This window comes from Microtus pennsylvanicus, chromosome 21, assembly GCF_037038515.1.
Source record: "Microtus pennsylvanicus isolate mMicPen1 chromosome 21, mMicPen1.hap1, whole genome shotgun sequence".
NCBI classification, from domain to species: domain Eukaryota; kingdom Metazoa; phylum Chordata; class Mammalia; order Rodentia; family Cricetidae; genus Microtus; species Microtus pennsylvanicus.
Genome location: NC_134599.1, coordinates 26695959 through 26712008, shown reverse-complemented (window position 1 = coordinate 26712008; position 16050 = coordinate 26695959). Strand labels below are relative to the sequence as shown.

At 41.0% G+C, this 16050-nt stretch overlaps 1 protein-coding gene across 2 annotated transcripts in view; it reads left to right on the top strand.

The window, feature by feature from the left end:
• Heatr5b (HEAT repeat containing 5B) overlaps positions 1-16050 on the top strand; it is a 76598-nt gene that overhangs the window by 10073 nt on the left and 50475 nt on the right. For both annotated transcript variants that reach the window (XM_075955768.1, XM_075955767.1), the window contains 10 exons: positions 283-440; positions 1901-2150; positions 4800-4955; positions 5529-5779; positions 9255-9366; positions 10658-10810; positions 11919-12018; positions 12790-12899; positions 14117-14280; positions 15403-15578. In XM_075955768.1, coding sequence (XP_075811883.1) covers positions 283-440; positions 1901-2150; positions 4800-4955; positions 5529-5779; positions 9255-9366; positions 10658-10810; positions 11919-12018; positions 12790-12899; positions 14117-14280; positions 15403-15578 — 1630 coding nt within the window. The remainder of the gene's footprint in view (positions 1-282; positions 441-1900; positions 2151-4799; positions 4956-5528; positions 5780-9254; positions 9367-10657; positions 10811-11918; positions 12019-12789; positions 12900-14116; positions 14281-15402; positions 15579-16050) is intronic.

Below are 16050 nucleotides of genomic sequence, written 5' to 3'. Positions count from 1 at the left end.
AGCAGTGGCAGGAACAGGCGCCTGGTGTTCTTATAGGGGCTGCACATAGTAACTGTTCCTAACCTGCCTACAGACTTACTGACTTGTTCCCTAGCTTCTTCCTCTTAGCACTTTTTTGCTTCAAAAATGCATTCGAGCTTTTGTTTATAAGACACTGTGACCTTTTCTATATTATAATACTCTTAAAAATCATTACTTGAAAACTTAACTAGAATATTAGAAATGTTAGTAATTCTGCTTTAGAAACTCATTTGCTCTTAAACTTACTTGTTTTCCATAAAGTCATGCGTCAGAATGTGAAGCGAGCAACGTTTGAAGAGGTTTTAGAACTCATGGCCACAGGATTCCTGCGTGGAGGGTCAGGTTTCCTGAAGAGCGGAGGAGAAATGTTGAAAGTCGGAGGGTCTGTTAACCGCGAAGTGAGAGTCGGAGTGACGCAGGTGTGTATGGCACGTGTGAACAAATTCACGGAAGGCTTTCGTAACAACATACGAGAAAATTTAGTGTCTGGTGTCTTTAAGAAAATTTAACCCATGAATGGATTAATTCAGATTCCAGATTTTATTGCATACATGTAAGAAAGGTTAATTCTCTTTTTTTCTTTCCTGTTTCTTTTGAGGTGGGAGGGGCCCTGGGTTTTAGATCCCAGGGCATTATACCTTCTAGACAAGTAAGTGCCCTGCCACTGAGCTACATCCCCAGACTAAAAGTTAAATTCTTGATGTATAAATAAGTCCATTTCTACTATGTGCATGTAAACATCTAAAAAAAACCCTCAGATTTTATTTCACAACACATAAGTTATAAAGTACGTTTTGTCTAAGATGGTAGTGAGCATCGGAGACTGAGATAGGCCATCCTTAGTTCAAGGCCAGACTAGGCTCCATAGTGGATACTTTGTCTCAAAAAGTAAATACATGAAATAAAATTGAAATCAGAAGCAATATAACAAAGTAAGTTGGTTTGTTTAGAACTGTATTTAGACTTTAATAACTTAGGCATTTAGATTATAATATTCTCCATATACCTCTTGACTAAAAATAAGTGATTTATGCTTGGATTGGATTTGTCAGTGACTAATCTCTGATGGATATACAATTGAATGTGACTTGGAATTATAATTTCCAAGTAATTACTAGTGGTTACTGATCTGATAACATCTGGTAAGATAACATGGCTCATGCTCCTGGTCAAAGTCACCACAACGGTGCCTTGTCCCTGAAACAAAAGTGAGATGGAAGCCTTCGGCTTGTCTTGGGGACCTCCCTGGAAGGTGCACTGCAACTCTTGGTGTTTGTGTGGGATGAGAGTTTCTGTTCCGCATTGTTACCTGACTGATCCCGAATGGACTTAGCTTTCCTTTTCACCTTCAGCACATTCCCTTTGTGTTCTTCATGGGTGGCTTTATCTTGAGACTTTGTGTTGTTTTTGACTTGGAGTTTTAGATACAGTGTCTCACGCTGTGGTCCAGGCTGGCCTGAAACTCACTGTGATGCAGACTGCCCTGGGGTTTGAGGTGATCCCCTCAATGCTGAGATTGCCTGGCTCTTTCAATAATTGTTTTATTCAGTACAGGAATGGTGGCACATGCCTTTAGTCCTAGTTGAGGCAGGTGGGTCTTTGTGAGTTCAGACCTGGTCCATATAGTGAGTTCCAGGTCTGTTAGGACTTCACAATGAGACCCTGCCTCACACATAAACAGAACAAAAACAAAGAATTGTTTCATTCAAAAATCCTACTAGTAATTCCTGTGACAGAAGTGTTTTTTTAAAAAATGTGAAATTTAACTTTGCTATGCTTTAATCTCAAGTATAACTTTTTTGTATGCTGCTATCGTTGTTTCTGTGCTTCTGTTCATTTGCCCAGAGGAATCTAAGGCTGTGTCTTAATGTGTTTATAGGCATACGTTGTTTTTGTGACCACATTGGGTGGTCAGTGGCTGGAGCGTAGCTTCGCCACATTTCTGTCACATGTGCTTGATCTGGTTTCCCATCCCCGAGCAACACACACACATGTGGACGCTGTGTACTCAAGGCGATGTGTCTCCTTCATCCTGAGAGCCACTGTGGGCAGTTTGCTGGGTGAGAAAGCCCAGATAGCAGCTGCCAAGGAAATCTGCCAGGCTATTGGAAAACAGATGAAAGCAGTGGGTAAGTGAAAATGTTGTCACCGTGTGTGATGCTTATGACCCTAGCCATGTAGTTTAGTCTCCTTCCCCGTTCCCCTCCCTTCTTCTCTCCCCCTTTTCTTCCTTCCCTCCCTCCCTTCCTTCCTTTCTGTCTTTGGATAGGGTCTTACTATGTATCCCGGGCTGACTTCCAACTTTCAGTTTTCCTCCCTCAGTCTTGAAAGTGCTAGGGTTTTTATTCTTAATAAATACTAACATCTCTGGTTATTTGTATCTTTTGGGACTGATTTTCATAGTAATTTAAAAATGAATTTTATATTACATTAACTCATTTTATGAGGGAATGTTTGTGTGAAAACACACATGTGCACCATGTGCATGCTTGGTGCCTGTGGCGGTCAGAAGGGGCTCAGGTCCCCTGGACCTCGAGGTGCAGATGGTTGTGAGCCACCATGTGAGTGCTGGGACTAGCCTTGTCCTCTGAGCCTTTGCCCCAGCTCCTCATAGTCAGTTTTATTGAGTACTTTAAAAAAATATTAAAGCAGCACAGAATTGTATTGAAACCAAGTTTTAAAAATGAGTGGCATGTTGGTAAGGTTTTAGTTTTGGTTTCATTCCTTGTGCCTTTGCTACTTCTAAGTTTCCCAGAATACACTAGTGTGTTGTTTTTTATCTGTGTGAGATTATCTGTTGTCATTTTCTGCTTGAAGCCTCCTATATAAAAATATATTCTTTCACTTCTCTAATAGACTTAACCTGAAGACGTAGAGAGTAATAATTACAGACAACCGTCTGCCCCTTGCATGATATGTTTTAAAAGTTCAATAATTTTAAGAAATCATAAAGTGTGACAATTTAGCGTTTATTATTCACACGTGATGCTCAGATCAGGGCACGTGGCTTGTCCACCACCCCACACGTGAACCCTCTCTGCGGGAAACTCTTGACATCCTCTCTCCCAGCTGTTCTGTAGTACACGGTTGTCTCTACCTAGTTACGTTCCTGTGCTGTAGGACTTAAACCTTACCCCTCCCACTCAGCTGTAGCCCTGGAAAGAAATTCTTTCCAGAAAGGGGTCATTCCATAGACAACATTAAATATCTGAGCCATGAAGAACAGTGACAAGATTTAAATGAATGGCACAAAGTTCCTGCCTTTGTAGGGTGTGTGATGCACTTCACAGACCTAAGTAAGGCAACCTAGAAATGTATAAGACAGTTTAGTTTTATCACCACTGGAAATAGATACTAATTTTTAGTGAGGCAAATTGTATTGCCCCAGGAGGCCTTTGAAAATAAGGATCTAACTAAATATAATCAGAATATATAATCATTTAATTGTCTTATAATGTTAACAAAGTAAATGTACAGTTTGGTTGTTGTTTTGTCGTTTTAATAGCTTAACAAACTTTTTAAGAACATAGAGATAACTGAAGATTATTAATGAAAGTGTTTTTGAATTAACGAGGTATTCTTAGGTATACCTAAGTAATAATCTATCCTGTATTCACAACTGGGGAAAGAGTCACATGTTCCTTCAAGTGTTTCAGTGCCAGGAGCCTTGTGTTAAGTGGTTGGCATTAATGTTATGACTATAGACTAGCTATTTGACCTTAACGATCCTAATTACTGAATTAAGCAGCAACATGTTTATATGAGGCAGGGATTTGTGAGCCAGACTGTACTCTCGATTAGTAGTTTGTCAAGGCATGTTTAGTTGTCTCACATGAAATACATTTTAATTCTAGTGGCTACTGAGAGGTTTTAGGAAGAGACTTGAAGGCAAGTGGGAACAGGGAGGAGCGTGCAGTAAATTTAAGCTCACTTCCCTTTTGAATCTGTTTTCTTGTCAGTAATTTGACAGCAAGGCCTCTAGTATTTTGGAGCACTTGACGCAGTAGTAACAACAATAATGACAGCTACTTATGCTCACCGATGTGTTCTGTAGCAGGATGGGTTGAGTGCTGTGTATGCATTGTTAACCTAAGGGTGTCAACACAAGAGCCTTTGACACAGGTGAGGAAGTCCCCTTACAGATGAGGAACTCGACACAGCAACATCAAGTAGCATGCCTGTCACAGAACTTACATGCAGTTGCTATTAGAACCTAAGTCTTTTACCCCCAAATCTGTTTTGCTGGTGGTTTCTTTTTGTTTGTTTTCTGTGGGGTTAGAGATTGAACTCAAGACCACAAGCATGCAAGGCAAGTGCTTTACTATTGAGGTCCATCCCTGTATCTGAGTCTGCTTTTGCAAAACGTTGTGAATTCCTGCTCCTCCTAAGTTGTATTCTTGGAAGCAGCACACCTATACAGTATGTATTTTAGCATTGTTGTGAATCTATCCAAGAGTATTTTAATGTCAGTTCAGGGCTGGCAAGACAGCTCAGCAGCCGAAGGTGCTTGGCACTAAGCTTGATGGCCTGAGTGCAGTCCCGAGAACAAGCGTGGCAGGACAGAGCTAATTCCAACAAGTTGTTCTGAGGAATCCGCACGTGAGTCCCTGCCCCTAAGAACTCAATCAGTACTTTGTTACACGAGTTTGCCACTAAGCAATAACTGCATAGTTTCTAACATGTAGGAATCAGCTGGTATAAAACGGATCTGAGGCATATAGATTAAAAGACAGTCACCGCTCATTCCGCTCACATCAACACCTGATTCTGTGTTTCAGAGGCTGTAGTGAATGATACAAGCAGTGAGAACAAATCCGGAGCAGCAGACATTGCAGCGAGCCAGCACGTCATGGTCTGTGCCCTCCAGGAGCTCGGGAGCCTGGTGCAGAGCCTGAGTGCCACCGCCTCTCCTCTTATTCAGGAAGCGTCCATAGGTGCGGCCTCTAGGGCCTGCTGGAATGTTTCAGATTAGAGTTCTGATGGGAATTTAACTCTCAGTTACTTGTTATCATGACTAGCAGATCGTCGGGTTGTATTTAAATTCATCTTCACAGTAATAGGAATATTGAATTAAATATTAAAAGTTTCATGAGACAAATCAGCTGTGAGAAATATTTCTAATTGGTCAAACTTTGCTGAAGACTTTCGTATAACTTCATAGCAACTTTACTTATTTACTTTTTGAAGGCAGATCTAAGTAGCTGTAACTGGCATAAAAGTCACTATGTAAACCAGCATGTCCTCAAACTCAAAGATCTGCCTGCCTCAGTTTCCCAAGTGCTGAGGTTACAGACATGAGTCACCATGCCTAACTTCAACTTCTATATTTCACTGGATGTAATTATAGTCTTTGCACAATATGTTCCTTTAAAGCATCCTACTATTTATGAACCACAAAAGTGCTTTTTGGGAAAGGTAGGGAACTGAAATTACAGGGACTGATATTTTAATTATTATACTGAAATCATTTTTCCTCAATAGAGATAGTTTTGGGATTTTCTTTCTAGGACTTTTGGAGATTGTGACTTCCGTGCTTCTTCATCCAAGCATGGCTGCTCGGCTTGCTGCTGCATGGTGTCTGCGTTGTGTGGCTGTGGCATTGCCCTTCCAGGTGACACCATTTCTAGATAGGTGTGCAGAACGGCTCAACAACCTGAAGACTTCACCGGAAGCTGTTAGTGGATACAGTTTTGCGATGGCTGCTTTGTTGGGTGGAGTGCATCAGTGTCCTTTGGGCATTCCTCATGCCAAAGGCAAGGTATGACAGAAGTCTGTATGCTGGCGTGGGCTCTGCTTCCTGATGGAGCTCTACTGTCCTTAATGCTGAGCCAGGCAATCAGATGATAATTGGAAATGTGGACTGTAGTTAGCAGACCCTAACTGAAATCAGATAGTTAGTCCTCCTAGGAATAATAGGTTTTATCTGTGTATAGTATCATGTTAAAATTTATTTTAGAAGAAAAACAGCTATGTAATAATCATTTAAAACTCATAACCCTTATTTCTGATATATATAGTTTTTATTGAGTTATATTTTTTCTCCGCTCTTCCCCCTTCCTCCCCCTTCCTTTCTACCCTCTCCCATGGCCCCCATGCTCCCAATTTACTCAAGCCAAAGATCTTGTCTTTTTCTACTTCCCATGCAGATTAGATCTATGTATGTCTCTCTTAGGGTTCTCATTATTGTTTATGTTCTCTGGGATTGTGAGTTATAGGCTGGTTTTTCTTTGCTTTATGTTTAAAAGCTATTTATAAGTGAGTACATACTATATTTGTCTTTCTGGGTCTGGGTTACCTCACTCAAAATGATGTTTTCTAGATCCATCCATTTGCCCACAAATTTCAAGATGTCATTATTTTTTTTCTGCTGTGCTGTACTCTGTAACATGAACGGGGGCCAGGCTTGTTTTGTTTGTGTTTTCTGTGTCCCCCAGCTGTTTAGTCCCAGAGAAAATCACACATAGACTTCTATAAGTTATAAAGCTGATTGGCCCATTAGCTCTAGCCTCTCACTGGCTAACTCTCACATCTTGATTAACCCATTTTTCTGATCTATGTTAGCCATGTGGCTCAGTACCTTTTTTCAGTGGGGCAGATCACATCCTGCTGCTTCAGTGATCTGGGCAGGAGTGGGAGGAATCAACTTCCTCCTTCCCAGAATTCTCCTGTTTTCATTACATCATTTCTACTTTCTGTCTGGTTTTCCCCCTATATTTTCGGCCTGGCCAATCAGCGTTTATTTAAAACATGATTGACAGAATACAGACAATTTTCCTGCACCAGTACTCCACTATGTAAATATACCACATTTTTCTTATCCATTCTTTAGTTGAGGGGCATTTAGGTTGTTTCCAGGTTCTGGCTATGACAAACAGTGCTACTATGAACATACTTGAGCACATGTCCTTGTGGTATGATTGAGTATCCTTTGGGTATATACACAAAAGCTGTATTGCTGGGTCTTGAGGAAGGTTGTTTCCTAATTTTTTGAGAAATTGCCATACTGATATCCAAAGCGGCTGTACCAGCTTGTACTCCCACCAGCAATGCAGAAGTGTTCCCTTTACCCCACAACCTCTCCAGCATAAGTTGTCATCAGTGTTTTAATCTTGCCATTCTTGCAGGTGTAAGATGGAATCTCAGAGTTGTTTTGATTTGCATTTCTCTGATGGCTAAGGATGTTGAGCATTTTCTTAAGTGTCTTTCAGCCATTTTAGATTCCTCTGTTGAGAGTTCTCTGTTTAGGTCTGTACCCCATTTTTTATTGGATTATTTGTTCTTTTGATGACCAATTTCTTGAGTTCTTGAGTATACTTTGGAGAGAGAGACAGATGGTGTGTGTGTGTGTGTGTGTGTGTGTGTGTTGTTTGAGCGCCAGTCTTCCTGTCTCTGCCTCTTGAGTAACTAGACTATAGTTAAGTGCCACTGTGCCTGCTGTTTTTTCAGTTTTTAAAAATAATTACATTGCTTGTTTTAAAATGGCAGAGAATAAGCAATAGCCATATTTAGTATTTAAAAATAATTAAAAATTAAATTGTTTTAATAAGCCATTATCTCCTTTTCTTTCCAGTGTATACTACTATCATAACACATACTCTGTAGTATATTTTCTATGTAGTATACTACTATATATATAGCATATAATGCTATCATACATAGTATATATACACATAGTGTATGCTACAATCATAGTACATACTCTGTATAGTCTAGTAGTATACTAATACATACACATATACATAGCACATATTACTGCCATACGTACTATATACTACTTTCTTACTTGCTAGTATATACATATTACAGTGTATAATACTGTCCTCTTCTCTAGGAATCTTAAGTGTTTGTAAATATTGTTTGTAGTTTAACTTGGGCAGTGTTATAAGGAGGCTGCTTGTTTGCTTCTTGGTCACCCAGACTCCTGAAATAATCAGACAGAAAACTATTATTTAAGTCACTGCTTGGCCAATTACTTAAGCATATTATTAGCTAGCTCTTACATCTAGAATTAACCCATTTCCATTATTTTATATTTTACCACGAGGCTTGTGGCCTACCAGCAAGGTTCCGGCTTAGGGCTAGTGTCTGTCCCCTGTGGCAGCTCCATGGCTGCTCTTGATTCGGCCTTCTTTCTCCCAGCATTCAGTTTAGTTTTCCCCGCCTGACTCTCTCTATTCTGCTCTGTGCAGGCCCAGGACAGTTTCTTTATTAACCAATGGTATTCCCAGCATACAGAGGGATCCTACATCAGGGCAGGTACAGGCTTCAGTTTTACACTCTCCTTTCTCTGTCACACTTAGACCTCCATCCAGCTGCTACTTGAGGATTCGAGACTTCGTCACCTTTTCAATTTGATTGTTTCCTCATTGGTTTTTCCTCCTTGAACTTCGGTCTCCCGTGTTCCCCACACCTTTTCACTTTGGTGTTCCTAAGGGGCTACCTGATATGCAGAATAAAATACAGTCTTCTATCTGGTTGACAGAGAATTGGATCTGTGGTCTGCCTCTTCATTCCGAATTCCCTCTGTTCTGCTCAGATTAACCTCCTGATCTTTCTCATGCCCTGTCAGCCTTTGGGCCTTTTTACAGGAAAATTTCTTGTTCTCTCTGTCAGACTTCAGCTTATTTGTTTACAGGCCCAGGTTCAACCTTCTTTCTGAATTCTCACCAAAACCACCTGGTCTGTGTTAGTTTTCCTTTGCCGACCGTCACTACTCAATATAGTATTTTATCATTTACTCGTATGCTACGTTCTCCTTCATTCTCCCTGAATCTTCGCTATCTAGTCTCTGTGCTCTGTAAGATTAGCTTGAAGGCAGATGCCTCACAGTGGTTCAACAAGTTCTTGAATAATAGCTAGTACCAGTAAATAATAGTTTCTTAAGGGGTTACCTTGGCTAGCACCAGTGTCAGTCCTGTACTGACATACTTAACCCTGGCAAAGGTGAGGTTGGCACTCCTGTTTTACAAGGTGGGAACTAAGGCAAAGATGTTAAGTTGCCCGTATTAGAAAGCCAGTCTGCGGTGGGGTCAGGATGAAACTGGGCAGCATGATGCCAGCGATTACTCTACACAGCACACTTTGGGTCATCAGGAGCCATTGGTGCCGGAGCAGAGTAGCATTCCATCGGGCGGCTCTGGAAATATGCTCGCAAGAGCAGGAAGGGACAGCCGGTTTAGTAACATTCACAAGCTGTCTGTTTGTTATTGCTTATTCACCGACTTCTCTTGCAGATGGTAGTCAGTATTGCTGAAGACCTGTTACGGACCGCTGCTCAAAACAGCAGGCTGTCTCTGCAGCGCACCCAAGCTGGCTGGCTTCTGCTTGGAGCACTCATGACTTTAGGTATGAGCACCTTGGCTGACTCTGTAGCTGTCAGTGGCCCTAATGCAGATTTAATTTAAAAGTATTTAGTCTTTGAATGAGGTTAATAATAATAATAAAGATGTATTATCTATTATTCAGGAGTTGATATTTCTTTTCAGTAATTACTTTTTTAGTTCAAACTTTTCTAAAGTTTTACCTTTTCCAAAAGAATAGTCATGGTTTATTTAACAAGTTTAAAGTCATTGAAGGAGTGAGACTATTGGGGAAATTGAAACTGCCCGAGTGGAGTCTTGGGTGAGACTGTGGGGGAAATTGAAACTGCTGGAGCGGAGTCTTGGGTGAGATTCTAGGGGAAATTGAAACTGCTGGAGCGGAGTCTTGGGTGAGACAGTGTGGGAAAATGGGACTGCCCGAGCAGAGTCGTGGCTTTAGTAGTGGAGAAGTCCTGTTTCTGCGGTCCTGGTGCTGCTTCACTTTCCTGAGCACTGTGATAAATCTTAGGTGCAAAGTCTAGCCTTGTGCATGGGACAGAAGTGCGTATTACAGCCATGACTAGAGCTGCCTCTCAGTTCGCCCGCTCGCTCCGCAAAGTGGGTGTGCGCACACTAAGAAGTTAAAGTCTGTCCCCTGGGCACTGTATTGACCTGCTTTCTGAAGAAAAATTGCTAGCTCTTTTCCAGAAGTTTATGTTAAGTATGTTATTGGTTCATTTTAATGAATATCTTAGGAATGTAAATATTGTGTTTCTCCATGTAGCTAACTCACACTGCCCACGAATGGAGGGGCATGAACTTGTGTGTGTGAGAGTAGGTGTCTATGTTCATGTTCACATGTGTTTATGGAAAATTTTCACCAAATATTATGGATACTGTAGAACACAGTATTCTTAATGTATTCAAGGTAAATTTTAATAACATCTTGTACACATATGTACTAAAAAATACCAACACTTTTAAAGTAATTTTATTGTGTTTTGGTACTTCCTATTTTACCCAGCGGATGAAAGCATTCTGAAAGGAAAGTTAATTTTAAGCATAAAAGATCGAGTGAAATGACAGAGGTGTTGAGAGCACTTATTCAGACTCTGGTCCTCTTCCGCTGCTGTGGTTCTCTGTGGTCCTTTGGTTTTGGTGCTTTTCATTTGTTGGGACAGGGTCTCATGGTAGCCCTGGCTGGCCTCGTTTCCAGCCTCTACATCCCATGCGCTGGTATTACAGGCCTGTATCGTCTTACCCAGTGGACGCTTTCTTTGACTTTTGTTTTTGTATATATCATAATTGCAGTTTTGTGTTCTTTATTTGCTGCTTAGGACCGTCTGTTGTTCGTTACCACCTCCCCAAGATGTTGCTATTGTGGCGAAACGTGTTCCCCCGTTCCTTAAAGGAACTGGAGGCTGAGAAGGCACGGGGAGATTCTTTTACCTGGCAGGTAACACTGGAAGGTCGTGCTGGAGCTTTATGTGGTAAGAACTGAAAACATGGAAAGCACTTTCAGAATATTTTTATATTACTATTTAGTGATTTTTTTTGTCACCAAAATATTTGTAAGTAATGGAAGAATCACTTTAAGTTTTTATTTTAATATCTGTTGTTTAATTTGTGGACTCTTAGATTACAGAAACTTTATAAATAAGTCCAGTTTGCTACTAATAGAAAACTAGCATCACAACAGTAGCCGGAATGTTGTTATTATGCAGTACAAATGAAGCCAAGACCTGAGAAGTGTGACAGTGTCAGGTCAGGCGCTGGGGCCCATGCTCCTTTATTCCCAGTAGTTGCAGGCACACGTCAGACGTCCAACACAGAGAAGCAAGCTCATCTGCTAACTGAAGCTACCTTTCCTTGCATTATGAAACCACTTTTCTTGGTATTGTTCCCTGGTGTGTAGCTGTTACTATTTGTTCAAACCCCAGCATTCCATAAAGGTAGATACGGCAGGTTCCAGATTATTTATTTGGGAACTAGAATTTCTGTGGGTCTCTGTTCTGCTTTGGTTTCTCCTAGCATTAAAAAAAAAAAATGTTTCCTTCCCTACAGTTGGAGAGAGACTTAAGGGTCGGGCGGGCAGGGTTGCCAGTGTGCTCCTGCATATCTGAGGCGTGCTTGGGCATAGCTATTCCTCCATAGACCATCTGTTCACTCCTATCAAGCCCTCAACCTGCTTTCTTTGTAGTCATCTGAATTCCTGCTCAGAACCTCCTAACATAGCTTCCTCCCTCCATTTCTATCTTCCATTCCTTTTCGGATAATTTTTCTCTGTAGTTGTTCCTGGCTTTTCTTTTGGTTCGACACACCTTCCATTTTACAGTAATTGAGAACTGTAGACGTGCTTTGTTTTTTGTAGACAGGGTTTCTCTAGATTTTGAAGCCTGTCCTGGAACTGACTGTGTAGACCAGGCTGTCCTCAACCTCACAGAGATCCACTTGCCTCTGCCTCCTAAGTGCTGGGATTAAAGACGTGCTCCACCACCGCCCAGCTAGAGAACTGTAGATGTCCTTACCGCTGTATAATGCTTAGCGTTTATTTAGGTTCGTGAAGATTTCTCTAAATCTTTAAAAATTTTTCTCTAGCCATGAGGAGTTTTGTTGCACATTGTCCTGAGCTCTTAACCGAAGATGCAATTAGGAAATTAATGACTCCTATCGAATGTGCCATGACCATGATGTCACAGTAAGTAAACAGTTTGGATGAAGTTAACATCTTGTGGTGTGTGCATGTATGTATGCATGTTCACATGTACCTCTGTGTGGAGGCCAGAGGTTGACATAGGATCCCTTCCTCAGTCACTCTTCACCTTATATGTTGAGCTGAGGCCAGGACTCTCTCTTGAACTCAGGGCTCCTTGCCAGTTAGCCAGCTGGTCTAAGGATCTTCTGTGTCTGCCTCCCAACTGTTGGTATCTCAGATGTGCCACCATGCCCACCCAACATGAATGTGTGTACTGAATGATTCAAAATCTGGTCCTCACAGGAATTTTGTATATTAATCAATGAAAATGTACTTAGCATTTTTTGTACTTCTTGATTCATATAGAAAGCATCTAAACTGCATTTTTTTTTTGAATTTTCGAGACAGGGTTTCTCCGTAGCTTTTGGTTCCTGTCCTGGAACTAGCTCTTGTAGACAGGCTGGCCTCGAACTCACAGAGATCCGCCTCCCTCTATCTCCCGAGGGCTGGGATTAAAGGCGTGTGCCACCACCGCCCGGCTCTAAACTGTAAAGTGAATTTAAAAGTTGTATTAATGGTGTGGTTTAAAAAGCATTGTATTCTGACGTGTTTCTGTTAATTTTATTATTATTGGTCTCAAAACTAACAGAAAACAGATTATCTTATCAGTGTACTCTGGAAGCATCTCAATGTGTTGCTGAGTGGCCTCGTTCAGTGTTTACAGTGCTGCTTGTTCTGACAGCTGACTGACCCATTTCACCTTCGATACTGCAGCATTCCCTCCGTAATTAAGGCCCACGGAGCCCACCTGAAAGCTAGTGCCGCAATGGTCCGGTTAAGACTTTATGACATCTTGGCTTTATTACCTCCGAAAACTTATGAAGGTAAATAAAATGTGTAGTATCTGACAAGAATTCTTCAGTATGCTTCTCGGTTCTTCATAGTATTGGAGTTCTGACGAGGATTCCCCCATCAAAGCTTTTCCTCACATAAAGGCATTCATATTTGTTTATTTTTAAATCATATTCTGGCTCCCATTCCCATTCTTTATGTATATTATTATTTTGCTCTGATGCTAGCCCAATTTAAGAGGTTAAACACCTCTTCTGTAGAGAAAGACTCTCAGATGAAGAGAACATTTGCCTGTGTGTTACCTGGTAAGCAGCAGAGTTTGGATTCAGACCCAGCTGATTGACCCTCAGAGTCTGTTTTTAAATTACTATTCCCGATTACTCCATATATTTTGTAACACAGCCAATAGTTTAGGTGTCCATCATGGGAGAATAATAGTTTACTTGGTAGAAATGAAATATATAAAGTAATATCAAACCAGTAATTTCTCTGTAATACTGTTAAGCCCACTAACTTTGGTTTTAAAACTTTGATAACTAAGAATATTAGTTACTTTGGCAACTAAAACTATTCAGTGTTTGCATGTGTTGGACAATTAATAAATAGTGTCATATAACATAAAATATGGTTGAAATAAAGGCTCTGTTCACTCTTTGCATTTTTATGTTACTTTTAGTTTGGACTCAAACTGCATTATATCATAACAAATAGGAGAATACCATTATTGTATGTTAAAACTAGTGCATGCCAGGTCTAGTGATGTAGGCCTGTAATCTTAGCTACTTGAAAGGCTGAGACACTAGGGTCATGAGTTTAAGACCTGTTTGGTCACGGCATGAGTTTAAGGCTAGCACTGGTGATACACTGTGCTTAAAACAAAAATAAAGAGCTGGGAGATCTAGCCTAATGGGAGAACACTTGCCTAACACCCATGGATCCCCTGGCACCTCAGAACTGTTGTGGGGGAAATCAACATTAAAATATTTAATATAAATTTTAGAATGAGAATTGTATTATACTATGTAACTGTAGTCTCAGGTCACTTGAGCTCAGGACATCAAGGTCTGCCCGTCTTGGTAAGAATGAGAGGGAGGGACACAGAGGGAAGGAGAAAGAGAGGAGGGAGAGAAGAATAGTACGGCTCGTTTACAAAGGGACGGAAGCTAACTTTCTTCCTGGTAAACACAGTGCTGATTTTTGTGGACATGACAATTATTATTTTAATCTGCTCTGATGTTCTCTGTCTTAGGATCTTTCAATGCACTTCTCAGAGAACTTGTAGCAGAATTCACTCTGACCGACAACTCAGCCAACACAACGACCTCCCTCCTTCGGTCCCTCTGCCATTATGATGACAGCGTTCTGCTGGGTTCCTGGCTCCAAGAAACTGATCATAAGTCAATTGAAGACCAGGTAGTAAAACATACAAGGAAATACAATTGCTAGTGTAATCTAAAGCCGTGGCCCTATGGCACATTGTCATCTAAAGAAGATACCCTGGGCTACAGGACCGTTCATTGCACTTTCTTAGACACTTACTAGCATCTGAGAGGTGAATGAATGGTGAAAAGGTCAATAGTAGGAGCAGAATTTGGCAAAATGTCTTCATTCACTATCTTTTGTATTTAGTTACTTGGTTGTATCTATGGCAAAACTCAGATTTAACTGGCTTTTTGGTTGTTAGTGTTTTATTTAGTCAGATTAGGAAGAAATCAGAGTTAATAGAGTGGAGATTTAGAACCAAATAAATTGTTTTTATACATGAAAAAAACATTTAACCATGCATGGTAGCACATGACCTTGATCCCAGTCCTTCTGAGCTGGAGGCCGAGCCAGGCAGAGAGGTAGAGAGGTAGAGAGGTAGAGGTAGAGAGAGAGAGGTAGAGAGAGAGAGAGAGAGGGAGGGAGGGAGGGAGGGAGGGAGGGAGAGAGAGAGAGAGAGAGAGAGAGAGAGAGAGAGAGAGAGAGAGAGAGAGAGAGGCAGGCAGGTCTTTTGTGAGTCCATGACCAACCTGGTTTACATAGTGAGTCTGAGACCAGCCAGGGTTATATAGCTAGAAGCTGTCTTCAACACAAGCAAATAAAAACAAATCCACTAAAGTCATTTTTATGGGTTTTGTTATAATGGATTCTATTTTGCTTGCACATTAAAGTGGGCATTATACAAGTGTTTGAAATGAACATAAGCCGGGCGGTGGTGGCGCACGCCTTTAATCCCAGCACTCGGGAGGCAGAGGCGGGTGGATCTCTGAGTTCGAGGCCAGCCTGGTCTACGAGAGCTAGTTCCAGGACAGGAACCAAAAAGCTACAGAGAAACCCTGTCTCGAAAAACCGAAACAAACAAAAGAAGTGAACGTGCCTTTTCTTATGTATGACTCTAGAAGATGATTCTGATGATGACCTTTTTTTAATGGCAAAACTATATTTCCATCTGCTTAAAGCAGTCAGGCCTAACCACATTTTATTCCCCCATACTTCATTTGATAACCAGACCTTAGTGGGTGAATGTGGACAGTCTTCACGTTTCTCTTGCAGCTCCAGCCGAACAGTGCGTCTGGAAGCGGAGCTCTGGAGCATGACCCTTCTTCCATTTACTTGCGGATACCTGCTGGCGAAGCCGTGCCCGGCCCTCTCCCTCTTGGAGTCTCCGTGATTGATGCATCCGTAGCTCTTTTTGGTGTTGTGTTTCCACATGTTTCTTATAAACACAGGTTAGTGTAAAGTTAGCCAGGTAATTTAGTCAAATATAAATTATGTTTAAGAATAGATTTTTTCCATCCCTGCTAATTCCTCAGTAACATAGGTTTTTACTTAAGCAGTAGTCTCATGAATTTAATGGCGTAATTTATATGTACCTGATAAAATAAATTGGCTGCAAATTCCATGTAACTTGAAACTTAAGATTTTGCTCTGTGTACTAACATCTAGTACCCACTGTTTTATGGACCATGTCTTACCCAAAAAGTTTTCATCCTAGTGGTTTGACAGTTTGTAAATTAAGCTGTATTTCTAATTAGAGCTATCTTCTTGTAGCAGAGCATTTTGGTTGCTGTGTTCTGCGTCCACAGCCTCCATCCCTGACCCTAGCAGCAGTCTGTGTAGTTGTGATTTCCCAGAAGACCCTTTCAGATCCCTTAACTTTTACAGAACGTGCCTTAGAGTATCATTATTACACCCAATAGA